Source organism: Chiroxiphia lanceolata, chromosome 13, assembly GCF_009829145.1.
Source record: "Chiroxiphia lanceolata isolate bChiLan1 chromosome 13, bChiLan1.pri, whole genome shotgun sequence".
NCBI classification, from domain to species: domain Eukaryota; kingdom Metazoa; phylum Chordata; class Aves; order Passeriformes; family Pipridae; genus Chiroxiphia; species Chiroxiphia lanceolata.
Window position 1 is genome coordinate 2,246,267 of NC_045649.1, and position 13,164 is coordinate 2,259,430.

The following is a 13,164-nucleotide window of genomic DNA, read 5'->3' on the forward strand; positions in this document are numbered from 1 at the left end:
CTGCCGGTGCTGTCGCTCCGCGCAAACCCCGCCCCCCACCGCCGGGGCGGGCCCGCCGCCGGCTGATGCAATGGCGGGAACGCGGCGGCCACGTGACGCGGCCGGGCTGAGGCCGCTGTGGGCGCCGCCATTTTAGGGGTGCCCGCCCTGTGGGCGCAGTGGGGTCACCCTCAAAAATCGGGTTTGTTTTCCCCCGTGTGCAACGAGCTAGTAATGACACACGAGAGAGAGAGAGAGAGAAAGACTGAGACACGAGAGAGAGAGAGAGAGAGACAGACAGACAGACACTGATTCCTGATTTCAGAGCTACCCGAGCCTGGGTGCTCGGTGGTGTTCCACAAGCGCAGCACGCCCCACTGGACTTTCCGCGCTGGTGTTTACACGCAAATTCCGAGTTAGTGACTTTGCAAGTGTTACAGTAACTTTTCAGTCCGCTCTGTTAAGATTGATTAGTAATTCCCATACAAATCACACAACCCCAGATAAATTCTGCGCATGCTCAGGGCAAGGGTCTTCACCTGGGCACGGTCCTTTTGACCTGTAAGTGTGATTTTTAGTATTATGATGAAGACAGTTCAGGTCTAGGACACATGGACCTTGAGTATTTTGCCAAGTTAGCAATGTCATCCCTAAAGCTTATTAGTTCCAGAATGTCCTTGAGTAAGGGATGCTGGCTGCTGCCTGTTCCACTGATTAGCCCTCCTTTCTTGCTGATTAGGCTTGAAAGTATACAAAAATCTAACATCAAAGAACATCCTGACTTTAGATAATCTAGAGACACATTCCACATTTTGCAACAATGACGGTGCGGTGCCGGATCAAGAACTTTGGCCACCCAACACAGCCCCACTCCCTGCCTGAAGCCTTGGCTGTTCCCATGGAGAGATCATCTCTTCCCCAGTGGATCCTTTCTGCTCCTGGGCTGTGATTCCCAAGCCATCAGCATGCCTGTGCTGCTGTCCTTGGCCACCATCTGTCAGCCCTTTCCAAAGGTCGCTTGGTGCTTGCCTCCCCTCCTCAGCGCTGGCCTGCAGCCATTCCCACCATTCCTGGTCCTGCAGCCCTTACTTCGCTTGTTTCTGTTGTCTCCTTCCTGAGGAGCCTGAAAGGAAAAGAGGAAACTCCAGTCTTATTGGTTCCTAATGGGAACTCTGCTCTGGATGCTGCTGGCAGATAGCAGCAGGAGCAGGCAAGTCTGTGCAGTGCAATTGCTTGCACAGGTGATTACACCCTCAAGAACGTCTGCTACAGCAGATCCGACTCCAACACCACCCAAATCCACACCCAGCACACTTACTTCTCCTGGGGGCCATAGTCTGGCCACTACGATGGAAAGAAACATCATTGCTTTCTCCCCTCCATGCTCTGTGTCACCTGAAACCTCATCTTCCAAACCCGGGGCCCCTTCACTACCTTCCATGTATTTCTTTGGTGATCACCAAATGCGGAAGCACTCAATACCCAGGCAATAGGCAGTTCTGTCCCCTCTGCCAGGCTGAGCAACAGATATGTCCCACTGGGCACATCCAGATGGGATGGACCCATCCCCACAACTTTCCTCTGGGTAATGCAGGAGACGTGCAGCCTCATGTGCCAAAACGTCAGAGACCTCTTGATCCTCACGGGACCCTGGCTCTCTTTGGAGCAGGCGAGGGGCCAGGGCTGGTGCTGGCACTGTCCCTGTCCCCGTGGGCGCCCAGAGCCACACCCTGGGCTGTGCCTGGCTCCTCTTCACGCCGAGCAGGCGGCAATCCTGCCATGTGTCACCGCCCGGCGCGGAGGCTGCGGGGATGGCTGCGCTGGCTCGGAGCGTCCTGGTGACGGGGTCCAACCGGGGCATCGGGCTGGAGCTCGTGCGGCAGCTCGCTGCCAGCCCCTGGCCCCCCCAGCACATCTTTGCCACCTGCCGTGACCCCGAGGGTCCGAGAGGGAAGGTCAGTGTGGGCACAGGGCACGGGGATGGTCCTGAGCCAGGTGGGCAGAGGGAATCCACGGTTCCCACAGCCCTGACAGCTCCCTGCTGGCTCTGGACCTGGCTGGGTCGCCCAGCAGTGGGGGCAGGAGTGCTCTGGGGGAGTTTCATAACCCCCAAGTGCCCTGGATAAGGCAGTGCCTGATGTAGCCGGGTGGGATGAAGCTGGAGAGGCAGACATATCTTCAACGCTCACTCCTGGCTGTGCCAGTGGCCAGACAATCCCTTCTCCATGCTGGGATCACTCAGGATGGGGGGGCAGTGCCAAAGCCCAGCAGCACCATTCTCCTGCTGGCTGTGGGGATGCTGCCCTACCCCATCCACTGGGAATGGCCCCACACACTTTCCCCGAAGAAAGCAAAGCCATCCTGGCTCAGTGACCTGGTAGCAAGGGTGGGACACCTGGCTGTGCTGCCAGTGACTTCTAACCTCCTGCCTACTCCATCACTTTTCCAGGCCCTGAAAGAATTAGCTGCCCAGCACACCAGCATCAAACTGGTCCAGCTAGGTATGGAGCAATCTTTCTCCTTTCATCCAGCATTGCTTCCAGTCGTCTGCTGGCTTCGGGGATGGGACCAGGGGCAGCTTGGCCAGGAAGCTCTAGCCCTGCCAGGTGGGGAGGGATCTGTGGGGAGGGATCCATTCACTTCAAGTGAAGCTGTCCTCTGGTTGGGGCAGTCGAACTGGATTCAGAGGAGGCAGAGGTGGGTCCGGACACCTCATCTGAGCAAGTTTCATGGGAAAGGCATCTCTTCCCAAAGATGCTAAATACAGTGGCCAAGTTTTGGGCTGGGACACATGGGTCACAAAGCAAAGGAAGGCAGGGCACAGCAAGCAAACCTACTGGATGGTTCCTAAGTAGGAGAGTTGGTTTGAGATCTGCTTGGAAGTGGCCACGGTCAGCATTTCTTTCCTGCAGGTAAAAAAGGGAGGAAAAAAATAGGTTAAAAGGCTGCATATGGGAAATCTGGCTTTGTGGTGGTACTGGTATCCCAGGCTGATGCTTAGACCCATAAGCATACTCCAGTTTGGGATGTCCACATCCTAGGCTGAGGAGATGTCCTCTTTTCCCTTCTGTGCTCCCATGGAAGTGGCCTTTGTCAGCAGTGCTTGGGAGCAGCAGGAGAAGGTAGCAAATGGACCTGGACAGCACGGGGACTTGGAGAGAAAAGGGAGACCAGCCATAGTGGTGTTTGGAGTTGGCAAAGTCAGGAAGGAAGCTTCCAGGGTGCTGGACAGGGCTGGGGGCTCACAGGGTAGGACAGTGTTGGAGTGAAGCCTGGAGAGATAGGGAGCACCAGGCTGAGGAATTTGATCTCCTGTGGATGTGTTTCGAGGAGGCAGAGATCTCCTGTGTTCTCCTGTGTCTGAGAGAGTGGAGGCTGCTCACAGCTGCCCTTTTTATTAATGAAGAGTTGGTTAGAAAGCCCATCCAAATCCAAAAGAAGTGTTTTGGGAAAGCGCTTGCACCAGAATTACCATCGCTGTAATAAGAGAGGTGGGGAGCAGCCAGAGCTTCTAAATATTTCTGAGTATTTCACTGTAGCCAGTAATAAGAAAATTGAATAAAGGCCATGCAAAGACTGTATAAGTATCTACCTATTTATCTACCTATTTATTTGTTTGAAAACACCTGAAAAGTGCAGGTTTTCAAAGTTCAGGTTTTTTAGCATTTCTTAGCAAATAAGACATTCCTGAAGTCAGGCTTTTACTACAAAGAGGCAGCAAATCTCTCTCTCGCTATTAAGTAGATTATTAAAGTAAAACACCTTCTCTGTAATAAAAAAAAATGAGCTGTAAGCCCCAACTGGCAGTACATGATGGGAAGTAAGCTCACTAAAGCATGGCCAACATAAAAAGGGACATCTCAAAGGACTGACCACTACATAAACAACCTCTACTAAAAGACATACGCCCAAACCCCAGACTATCAATTAAGTCCCAAAATAAGCTAAAAAACCCTGAAGAATCAACAGCAACGAAGTATTTTTTTAAAAGAGAAGCTGCTTCAGGCTGTCTTGCTCCATCTTAAGGAAAGGTTGTCTCCAAACCAGCAACAGGAATGGACTTTTCAGAAAGGAGTTAAAAAGTAACTCCAAAATGTGTGCGATCTGTCACTTCTTTTTATTCTCTCTTTCTTTCTTATCCTTATCTCATTTCCTCTAAGGAGACAAAAGTTTACTCCTTAAGCAAATTTGGTGACTTAGAACTAGAAACATGCTGGTCCCACACGTGTACTCCTCAGAGCAATGACTCAGCTAATCCAAACAGAGCAGTTAATCATTCACCAAGTGACCAAAAGATCCCTCACTGTGGTGGAGAGCCTTGAACTTCATCCGATTTATCCAAAGAGAAGTCATTCCAAAGCTCTCTGTGATATGTCCTGCAGCTGGCCATGCCCTCTCGAATCCCAAGGCTCCAGCCCCTCACATTCTCCTCAGATGTTTTCAGGACACCTCTACAAAGGTGTGTGCTGCACAAGGCAAGGTGGACACAAGTCCCATGCCACTCACATACCTGCTTGCCACCATAAAGACACCAGGCTAGTTAAAAATGCCAGGAAAAAGGGTGGTTCTGCTGCTCGTCAGTGCATGAAGTACTCCAAGAAGGGAGTCTTCAGCCTTGGAAACCTCTGCTAAGTCACTCTTGTCTAAGCATGAGAACAGAAACACAGCTCAGGGGCCAAAGTGTTGCAAAAAAGAGGAATCAAGCCCTGCGGTCGCCCCCTCCCAGCAGGCTCATCAGATTGGCATCTGCAAAAAATGGGCACAGAAATGTGCAAAGGGAGCAAGGGCACACTCCAACATGCCCATATGCTTGAATATTCATGGTTCTTAGGGGATCAGTTGAGGTATTAAAAGGCAATATATAACATTTAATGTTGGCCTAACCTGCCCGTTTCAGATCCTGAAGGTGTTTAGATGACCCTTTTAAACAAACAACAGCCACTTCAGTGGGTGAGCACCCGGTAGGGGACACAAATCCCAACAAGTAACCCCAAAAGCTGAACATAAATTTAAAAAAAATACCATTTTTATTGCCTTAGCCAAAATAAGCATGGCAGAATCTGCAATAAAAGCATGGCAGAATCTCAAAACCATACCAGTATTTAAGCAAAGAGGAAGGCATTGGGGATGCTTATCCCTGTTAGCCCAGTTTCAGTTGTTTCTGGTTGCTTGAGAGGGGTTGTCCCCACAACTTGGCCAGTAGGGATGGGGAAGTTCAGACTCAGAGCCTGCAACCAAATACTGCAGGTTACATCCCAAATCTTTTATTACTTGTACTCACCTTAGCTCATCTGTGAGCTCCAAATCCTTGTGAGTAACAACAGGAAGCAAATAAAAATCTAAACAGAAGAAAATGATAGGAAAAAAGATGGATTTTTGCATACTGGCTGCAAAACTATGGGAAGTTGCTCTGTGGAAGATCAATTTAAGCACAAATTGTTTAAAAAGGCAAAGGTAACTCAAAATGATTGGTCAAAGTGGTATAGAACAGAAAGGATTTTCATCCAATCTAATAATCCTCTCTATGTTAACAGCCCCCGTAGCTGCTGTGAAGTACAGAAGGGCTTGAAGAGCATAGCTTGGTTGTTTCCCCAAAGATGGTGTCTGTCCTTAAAATGTGCCCATCTGTGTTGGCTCCCAGTGCAAATAAATTTGGGAGTCTCAGTGTGCAAGGACCAAGCATCCCTTCTGCAATCATAAATTCCTTGAGTACAGCAAGCAAATACAGCAAGTTTTTCCTACCAGTAGCCCCCATACAGCCAAAATGGGTTTAATTTGCCTGCGAAACCGAGAGGTGAGGACAAGCTGCTGATCATTTCAGTGTGCTCAATAACCTGACCTGCTAAACCTGCTGTGTCCTTTCTGGATGATGCTGGTTTAGAGAGTGCCATTCCAGCCACAGCACGATCTCCAGTGGGTGCTGTGTGACCTGCAGGAGCTCTGCTCCACTTTGCTTTTTGCCCTGGCAGACACAGTGAACCTGCCCAGCATCCGAGGGGCCGTGGGGGCTGTGGGGTCTCATCTGAAGGACCAGGGCTTGAACCTGCTCATCAACAACGCAGGTGTCAGCTCACACGCCACGCTGCACTCCCTGGATCCCCAGGAGATGCTCGCCGTGTTTGCCACCAACGTGGTTGGGCCACTGCAGGTTACCAAGGTACATGTGGACCTTTTGGGTTTCTCCTGCTTGGGGGGATGTTCTCTGATGGGAATAAGGCCACCTCCACGGGTCTCCCCTGCCCACCCAGGGGAGCTCGGCAGCGCAGCCCCGACACCTCCCTCCCTTTGTTCCTTCCCAGGCGGAGCTCCTGCCCGCCCCAGGCTGGCTGTGCCAGCTCGCTCCTTCCCTGGGAAGGGGAAAGGCTGGAGCCCGGCCACTCCTTGGGGCATCCTCCCCATCCCCTGCCCTTCTGCCGGGGGTGTCCGTCCAGCTGCTCATCCGTGGTGTGTGACAGAGCCCTCCAGGGCAGTGCTCAAGCTGGGAGCTTGTCAGGCCTGAACAGAGCGTGGGTGTCTTTACCTCAGGAATTCCTGCCGCTCCTGGAGCAGGCGGCGAAAGGCGCAGGGAAGGAGGGGCTGAGCTGCAGCAGGGCCGCGGCCATCAACATCTCCACCAAACTGGCATCCCTCGGGCTGTGCCTCGGGGTGCCGGAGGCCCCCATGTACCCGTACCGTGCCAGCAAGGTGAGGGGCCAGGGGAGGTGCTGGGGATGCTCTGCCGTGCACGGTGCCCGTGGAGGGGGAAAGGCCATGGGGGCACCCCCTGCCCCGCTCACCCACCCCCTGCCTGGTTCTGCCAGGCAGCAGCACAGAGACTGGCACAGCAGCACCCGGCACTGAGCCTTCCAGGCAGGTCATGCTGATGCTTTGCCCAGGGGCCAAGTCCCATTGCCCACCTCCACAGCCATTTTCTGCCTGGGAAATGCAGGGCCCCCTCCTGCCCACCCGCACCCCGGGTCGTGCTGGCAGGGCTGTGCCTCTTCCAGGCTGCCCAGAACATGGTGACAAGGTGCTTGGCTGCAGAGCTCCAGGACAAGGGGATCCTGTGTGTGGCCATCCATCCTGGCTGGGTGAAGACTGACATGGGGACGGAGAAGGTACTGGGCTGTACAGGGGAGGGACAGCAGAACTCCCACTGTATCCCCATGCCTTGGGGTGGGCAGGGGCACTTGGGGGATGTTGTGTGGGCTGCCAGGACCATCTCCTGGGTCGGAGCAAGCAGGGAGCAGGCAGCAAGCAACACAGCCAGCTGTGTCTCCCCTCCTCCCAGCATGGAGAACAGAGGGGTGGCAGTAAGGAAAAATATCCCCATGAGCACTGTGGGTGCTGCTCCCAGGCTGCACACCCTTTTCTCTGCCCAAGAGCTGCTCTCTGTGCTGATCACAGCCCATGGCGGTGACGCTGTGCCTTGTTCCCTCCTGCAGGCACCGCTGACGGTGGAGCAGAGCGTGCGGGGCATCCTGACCGTGCTGGCCAGCCTCTCGCAGGACGCCTCCGGAGCCTTCCTCGACTGGGAAGGAAACTGCCTGCCCTGGTGACGGACAGATGGATGGTTTCTCTTGCCCATGCCGCAGCCTCCCGCTCGCTGACTCACCTCTCTGAGTGGTCACCCTGCTTGCCCTCAGCCCACCTTGGGCTGTCAGGGAGAGGGGAAGGGATTGGGAAGCAGGGTCTCTCCCCTTCTCCACCCTCTGCATGACCCTGTAGTCTCTCTGTACCCCCCACCTCTGTAAAGTCTGTGAGCTAATGTCTCTCTGCTCTGTCTCCACACACCCAGCCTCAAACTCCCCACCCGAGCCCGGCACATGCTCGCTGTGCACTTCCCAAGTGCTGTGTGTCTGTCTGTCCCACCTGTGACCAGGCATCCCCCAGCTGAGGGGAGAGGGCAGCTGGTCCCCGTGACACCAGCCCCTTGGGCAGCCCAGGCTGAGCATAGCCCTGGGGTGCCCTGCAGCTGGAGAGGGGGAAAGCCAGCCCTGCAGGTGTTCAGAAGATCTTTTGGCTCCATGGAAGGGTCTCTGCCCTGGCTCCTCCAGTGCCTCCTGGAGGAGAGGTCTCTAGAGGGTTGTTGCAGTGTCATGGGACCTGTCACTCATGGGGGTGCAACAACAGCCATGGATCCAATGGCAGTTGTGGGATTGAGGAGGGGGGCAACCAGGAAGGGGCCACCCCATGAGCTGGCAATGCACAGCAGAGCTGAGGGCTCTTGACAGGGGTTTATTGAGGATGTGGGGCAGATGGGAGCAGCAGCAAAGGGTCCCGCTGCCAGGATCCTGAACTGGTGTCTCACCAGGGCACGACCTTCCCTTCCCAGTCCAGGAAGGTGCCGGTGTCCTTCTCGGAGAGGGAGGAGAGCACCTTCAGCATCCCTGTCACGCTGTCGTCCACTGTCACGGGGGGCTGTGGGGCAAAGGGGGAGAGGCAGCCTGTGCCCAAGGCCTGGCTGAGGGCCCTGGAGCAGCTGGAGCCAGGGGAAGGACCCACTCCAAGGCAAGGGGAAAACCGACAACCTCAGGCAGAGGGGCTGAGCAGGGAACCGAGGGGATGGGGGCACCCAGCACCCGGAACAAGGATAGGGAGAGCTGTCCTGGCAGAGATCAGGTAGGATGGGAAGTTGTGTGCAGGGAATCAGGGCAGTAACTTCCAACCATGGAAAGTCAGCACATGGGCTCTGACAGAGCCACCATGGTATAATTCCTACCGTGTGTCCAGCAGAGCTGCCCATGTCAGTTTGCACCCAGCCAGGATGGAGAGCAACACAGAAGATGCCGTGCTCCTTGTATGCCAGGGACTGGCACTTGCTCAGCATGTTCAGAGCAGCCTGTGGGGAGACAGGGCAGGGATGGTGGTGGGAGGGGAGGGGGCGCTGCAAGGGGACCTGTGGCTGTGGCAGAGCAGGAGAAGCAAATCTGTCCCCAGCACGGTGTGACAGTACCTTGCTGCAGCGGTACGAGGTAGCATGCATCAGTTCCCAACCATAGGGATTAGTGATGGAGCCAGCAATGCTGGATATGTTGACGATGGCTGCCTTGCTGCAGCTCATCCCTGAGCCCGGGCTCCCCTGGGCAGCCTTCTTCAGCAAGGGCAGAAATGCCTGTGAGGAGGAAGAGGAGACAGGGGAGACATGGATGTGGCCCAGAGGAGAGGACCAGCTCCTTCCACAGTGGGCAGCACTGGCACCAGCATCAGAACATTCTCCCTTCTCTCCCCACTGCCCCAGCCTGCCAGGCTCCAGCTCCTGAGCTCCAGCCCATGGCTCCACAAGCTTCTCATCAACTGAGAGCCCATCAGGCTCCAGAGTGGAAGCAGGATCCCCTCCCACCAGCCCTTCACGCTCCCCCAGGACAGCCCAGCTTGGGTGAGGGTCTCACCTGGCCCATCAGCAGAGGCCCAACCGTGTTGGTGGTGTAAATCTCGGTCATGTCCTCTGATGTCTCATTTTCAAGCAAGGTTATCTTGGCAATTCCAGCATTGTTGATGAGAAGGTTCAGCCCGGAGCCCCCCACGTGCTCCCTGACTGTGGTTGCAGCTGCGTTGATGCTGGCAGAGTTGGCAACTTCTGCAGAGCCGATATAGGGGAGGTCAGTGTCCCTGTGGTGGCTTGGGGTGTCCTGTTTTCCCCCAGGGACATGCTTCAGGGCTGGTCATAGGCGGAAGCTTTGGCAGTGCCCGACGGCCCCACAAGCACCACCCCATTGGCACAGCTCCCTCCCAGCACAGGGACTGCCAGGGTGTGCCCAGCGCTTGGGCACTCGCCAGAGGAACTGAGGCACAGGTTCCCCACCTCGGGGCACCTACCGAGCGGGACTATGACCAGGTTGGGGTGCTTGGAGGCCAAATTCTGTAACTCCTGCAAGAGAGGGCACTGTGTGGGCATGGAGAGGCAGGAGGGGCTGCGCAGAGGCTCAGCCTTTCTCAGGCAAAGCCCATGTCGTTCTGGCTCCATCCCTGCACTGCTTTGTGCCCAACACCCTGCTCCAGCTGCCCTGCTCCCATCACATGGGGCTCTGTGCCTCCTGCACGTGCCATGTGCCACTGTTCCCATCAAACATCCCATGCACAGATGCTCCCATGGTGTCCCAGCCCACCTGCCCTGTGCTGTGGGTGCCCAGCCACAGCTCCAGCCCCTCACAAACCCCCTCCTCGCTCCAGTCTCCACCATGGCACCGAGTGCTCCTGTCCCCCAGCACAGCCACTGTCTCCCCGCCCAGCCTCACCTTTGCTCGCTGTCCCTTGGGGTCCCGACAGCCTGCAAAGACCCACTGGGGTGGGTTTGGCATCTTCAGGAAGTGCTGGACGAGCCCCAGGCCGATGCCCCTGTTGGCCCCAGTCACCAGAAGGGAGCGGACACGGAGCCCTGCCATGCTGCTCTGTCCTTGGCTGCACTGCTCTCACCCGGACTCTGCGGGTGCCTTTTGCTACTTGGTTATCTCACATGTTCCCATGAGGACTTGCACCAGCCCGTGGCTCTCGGAAATTCTCTGCCTGAACCTCAATCTCTTGGCTGTGGTCCATACCCATGATCCACTTTTCCCGGTGGCTGAGGAATGACGCAAAGGGAGCCAAGTGTGCTGCCCAGGCAGGGAATGCCCTGGGCTAGATATCTAGAGTGCTGCTTTCTGTACCTTCCCTGCTCCTCCAAACCTGAGCTGCTCAGTTTTCAGGGCCAGCACTACTCCTGTCCCTGCACTGAGATGCTCTCTCACACCACCACCCTCCCTCCTGGGATCCCAGCCTCTGTCCCTCCCCTTGCCCAAGGTCAGGCAGGCAAGGCTGGATTTCCTGACCCTGCACAGCACAGTTTGTTGGCTTTAATTTATGCAGTGCCAAAGCCAGCACTGGGAATGGAGCAGTCAGGACAGGCAAGTGTCCCTTTACCATAACAACAGGCTGAGAAAACTAAAAACCCCCCAGGACCACTGGGAAACCCTCCAGGGCAACCCAAACCTCCCCTGCAGGGAGGGACAGAACATCTGATGGATGATGGCTGGATTGGACTCAGTGATCTTTTCCAACCTAAATGATTCTCTGATTCTATGATCCCATGGCCTCCCCAGCTGGTTCCTGCTGCAGCATCACCCAAATTGCACAGACAGTTTGCAACAGCAGAATATGTATATTTAAGGTAGTTCAGAGATGTTGTGTAGGTCATTTAAGATTATCAATAACCACAGATCCAGGAGCTGGTTGGGCAGGACTGGGGAATGTAAGCTGGGGGAGTCTCTCCTGCTCCAGCTGAAGATGCTGCTACAAGGACCTTTGCAACTAGACAATGACCAGCCGTCGTGTTCAGAAGATCTGATCCTCCACCCGTGTGCTGCCTCACGCAAGCATCCCAATAAATTAGCTTTTGTCTGCAAGAGCAAACCCTGCTCCCTACTCTTCTGTGTGTGTGGTGGGTTGACCCTGGCTGGATGCCAGGCATCCACCAAAGCTGCTCTATCACTCCCCTCCGCAACTGGACAGGGGAGAGAAAAATATAACAAAGGTTCGTGAGTTGAGATAAGGGGCGGGAGAGATCACTCACTGAATACCATTGTGGGCAAAACAGACTCGAATTGGGGATATCAACTGAACTTATTACTAGAAAAATCATAGCAGGATAATGGGATGTAAAATAAATCTTAAAAACACCTTCCCCCCACCCCTCCCTCCTTCCCAGCTCTACCTCCTCCCCTCCAGTGGCACAGGGAGACAGGGAATGGGGGCTATGGTCTGGCCATCACATGTTCCTGATGCTGCTCAGGGAGAAGGGTTCTTCCCTTGCTCCAGCATGGGGTCCCTCCCATGGGAGACAGTCCTCCATGAACTTCCCCAGCGTGAGTCCATGCCACGGGCAACAGTTCTCCACGAACTGCTGCAACGTGGGTCACTCTTCCACAGGGTGCAGTCCTTCAGGCACTGGCTGCTCCAATGTGGGTCCCCCCACTGGGTCACCAGGAAACCTGCTCCAGCATGGGCTCCTCTCTCCATGGGTCTTCAGGTCCCTGCCAGGATCCTGCTCCAGCATGGGTTTCCCACAGGTTCAGAGACCCCTTCTGAGCATCCACCTGCTCTGGCATGGGCTCCTCCACGGGCTGCAGGGGTGTCTCTGCACCCTCACTGACCTCCATGGGCTGCAGGGGCAGAGCTGCCCCACCATGGTCTGCACCACGGGCTGCAGAGGAATCTCCACTGCGGCGCCTGGAGCACCTCCTCCCCCTCCTTCTGCACTGACCTTGGTGTCTGCACTGTTGTTCCTCTCGCATATTCTCACCCTGCTCTTCTCTGGTTGCAATTACACCTCTGCAGTAACACTGGGTTTTTTCTTCTTAAATATGTTGTCCCAGAGGCGTCACTATCAATCCTGATTGGCCCAGCCAGCACCTTCTCACAGAAGCCACCCCTGTAGCCCCCCTGCTGCCAAAACCTGTCCATGCAAACCCCACACAGTGTGGCATTGATCCGTCCTGTCGTGCCATTTCACCGCACTCACACCAACCCACTGATGCAGCCCCAGCCTCTGGCACAGGGATGAAAAGGCACCAACCACATCGAGCCACAGCTGAACTGGGCTAGAGGAAGAATCTGCCACCCCTTCAGCCTGAATATTTCCCAGTTTGCTTGGCAGATTTTATCAGGTAAGGGGCTTTAATGGGAAACGGTACCAGAAAGTTGGCAAGAAAATGGGCAATCCTGGAAAGGTTAGCATTGGAAGGGACCTTAAAGCTCACCCTGTTCTACCCCCTGCCAGAGGCAGGGACACTTTCCACTATCCCAGGTTGCTCCAAGCCCCATCCAACCTGGTCTTGGACACTTCCAGGGATGGGGCAGCCACAGCTTCTCACAGGACCTGTGCCAGGGCCTCCCCACCCTCACAGGGAAGGATTTCTTCCTAATATGCAATCTAACTCTGCCCCCTGGCAGTTTCACGACATTCCCCTTCGTCCTGTCACTCCACGCCCTTGTCCAAAGTCCCTCTCCAGCTCTCTTGCGGGCCTTTCAGGTACTGGAAGGTGCTCCAAGGTCTCCCCGGATCCTTCTCTTCTACAAGGGCACGTGAACGCCCAGGAAAAGCGCCCGGAGTGTGGAAGGGGAAGGGGATGGGGATGAGGATGGGGAAGGGGATGTGGAATGGCCGGAGCTGGGATGGCTCCCGCGTCCGCCCCGCCCCGGATCCGCCGCTGCCGGGCCCGTTTCCCGTTC

The 13,164-nt window shown here is 55.4% G+C and overlaps 2 protein-coding genes and 1 long non-coding RNA gene across 3 annotated transcripts; 1 reads left to right on the forward strand and 2 right to left on the reverse strand.

Moving 5' to 3' along the window:
• Nucleotides 1-261: 261 nt before the first annotated feature.
• LOC116793213 lies at nt 262-6,857 on the reverse strand. Its single transcript, XR_004359400.1, has 3 exons — nt 5,261-6,857; nt 2,817-2,885; nt 262-1,102 (listed from the first exon to the last, which is right to left on the reverse strand). It is a non-coding gene; the product is annotated as an uncharacterized LOC116793213 (long non-coding RNA).
• On the forward strand, nt 274-8,805 carry LOC116793212 (uncharacterized oxidoreductase C663.09c-like). Its single transcript, XM_032700891.1, is given in 7 exon segments — nt 274-1,720; nt 1,723-1,934; nt 2,429-2,480; nt 5,949-6,136; nt 6,505-6,663; nt 6,966-7,076; nt 7,404-8,805. Coding segments are annotated over 7 exon segments (1,026 nt in total). The 5' UTR covers nt 274-1,530; the 3' UTR covers nt 7,518-8,805.
• On the reverse strand, nt 8,177-10,613 carry LOC116793201 (C-factor-like). Its single transcript, XM_032700871.1, has 6 exons — nt 10,197-10,613; nt 9,778-9,829; nt 9,351-9,538; nt 8,915-9,073; nt 8,681-8,800; nt 8,177-8,379 (listed from the first exon to the last, which is right to left on the reverse strand). Exons 1-6 carry the CDS (start codon nt 10,341-10,343, stop codon nt 8,266-8,268), a joined length of 780 nt encoding a protein of 259 aa, XP_032556762.1. The 5' UTR covers nt 10,344-10,613; the 3' UTR covers nt 8,177-8,265.
• Nucleotides 10,614-13,164: the final 2,551 nt, after the last annotated feature.

Excerpts from the sequence above, each read along its gene's own strand:
- LOC116793201 (XM_032700871.1), bottom strand. The coding sequence starts at position 10,343 with ATGGCAGGGCTCCGTGTCCGCTCCCTTCTGGTGACTGGGGCCAACAGG. Across the intron at positions 9,830-10,196 it reads CCAAGGGACAGCGAGCAAAG|GAGTTACAGAATTTGGCCTC; the intron begins GTGAGGCTGGGC and ends CCTCTCTTGCAG. Across the intron at positions 9,074-9,350 it reads GGCCTCTGCTGATGGGCCAG|GCATTTCTGCCCTTGCTGAA; the intron begins GTGAGACCCTCA and ends TCCTCCTCACAG.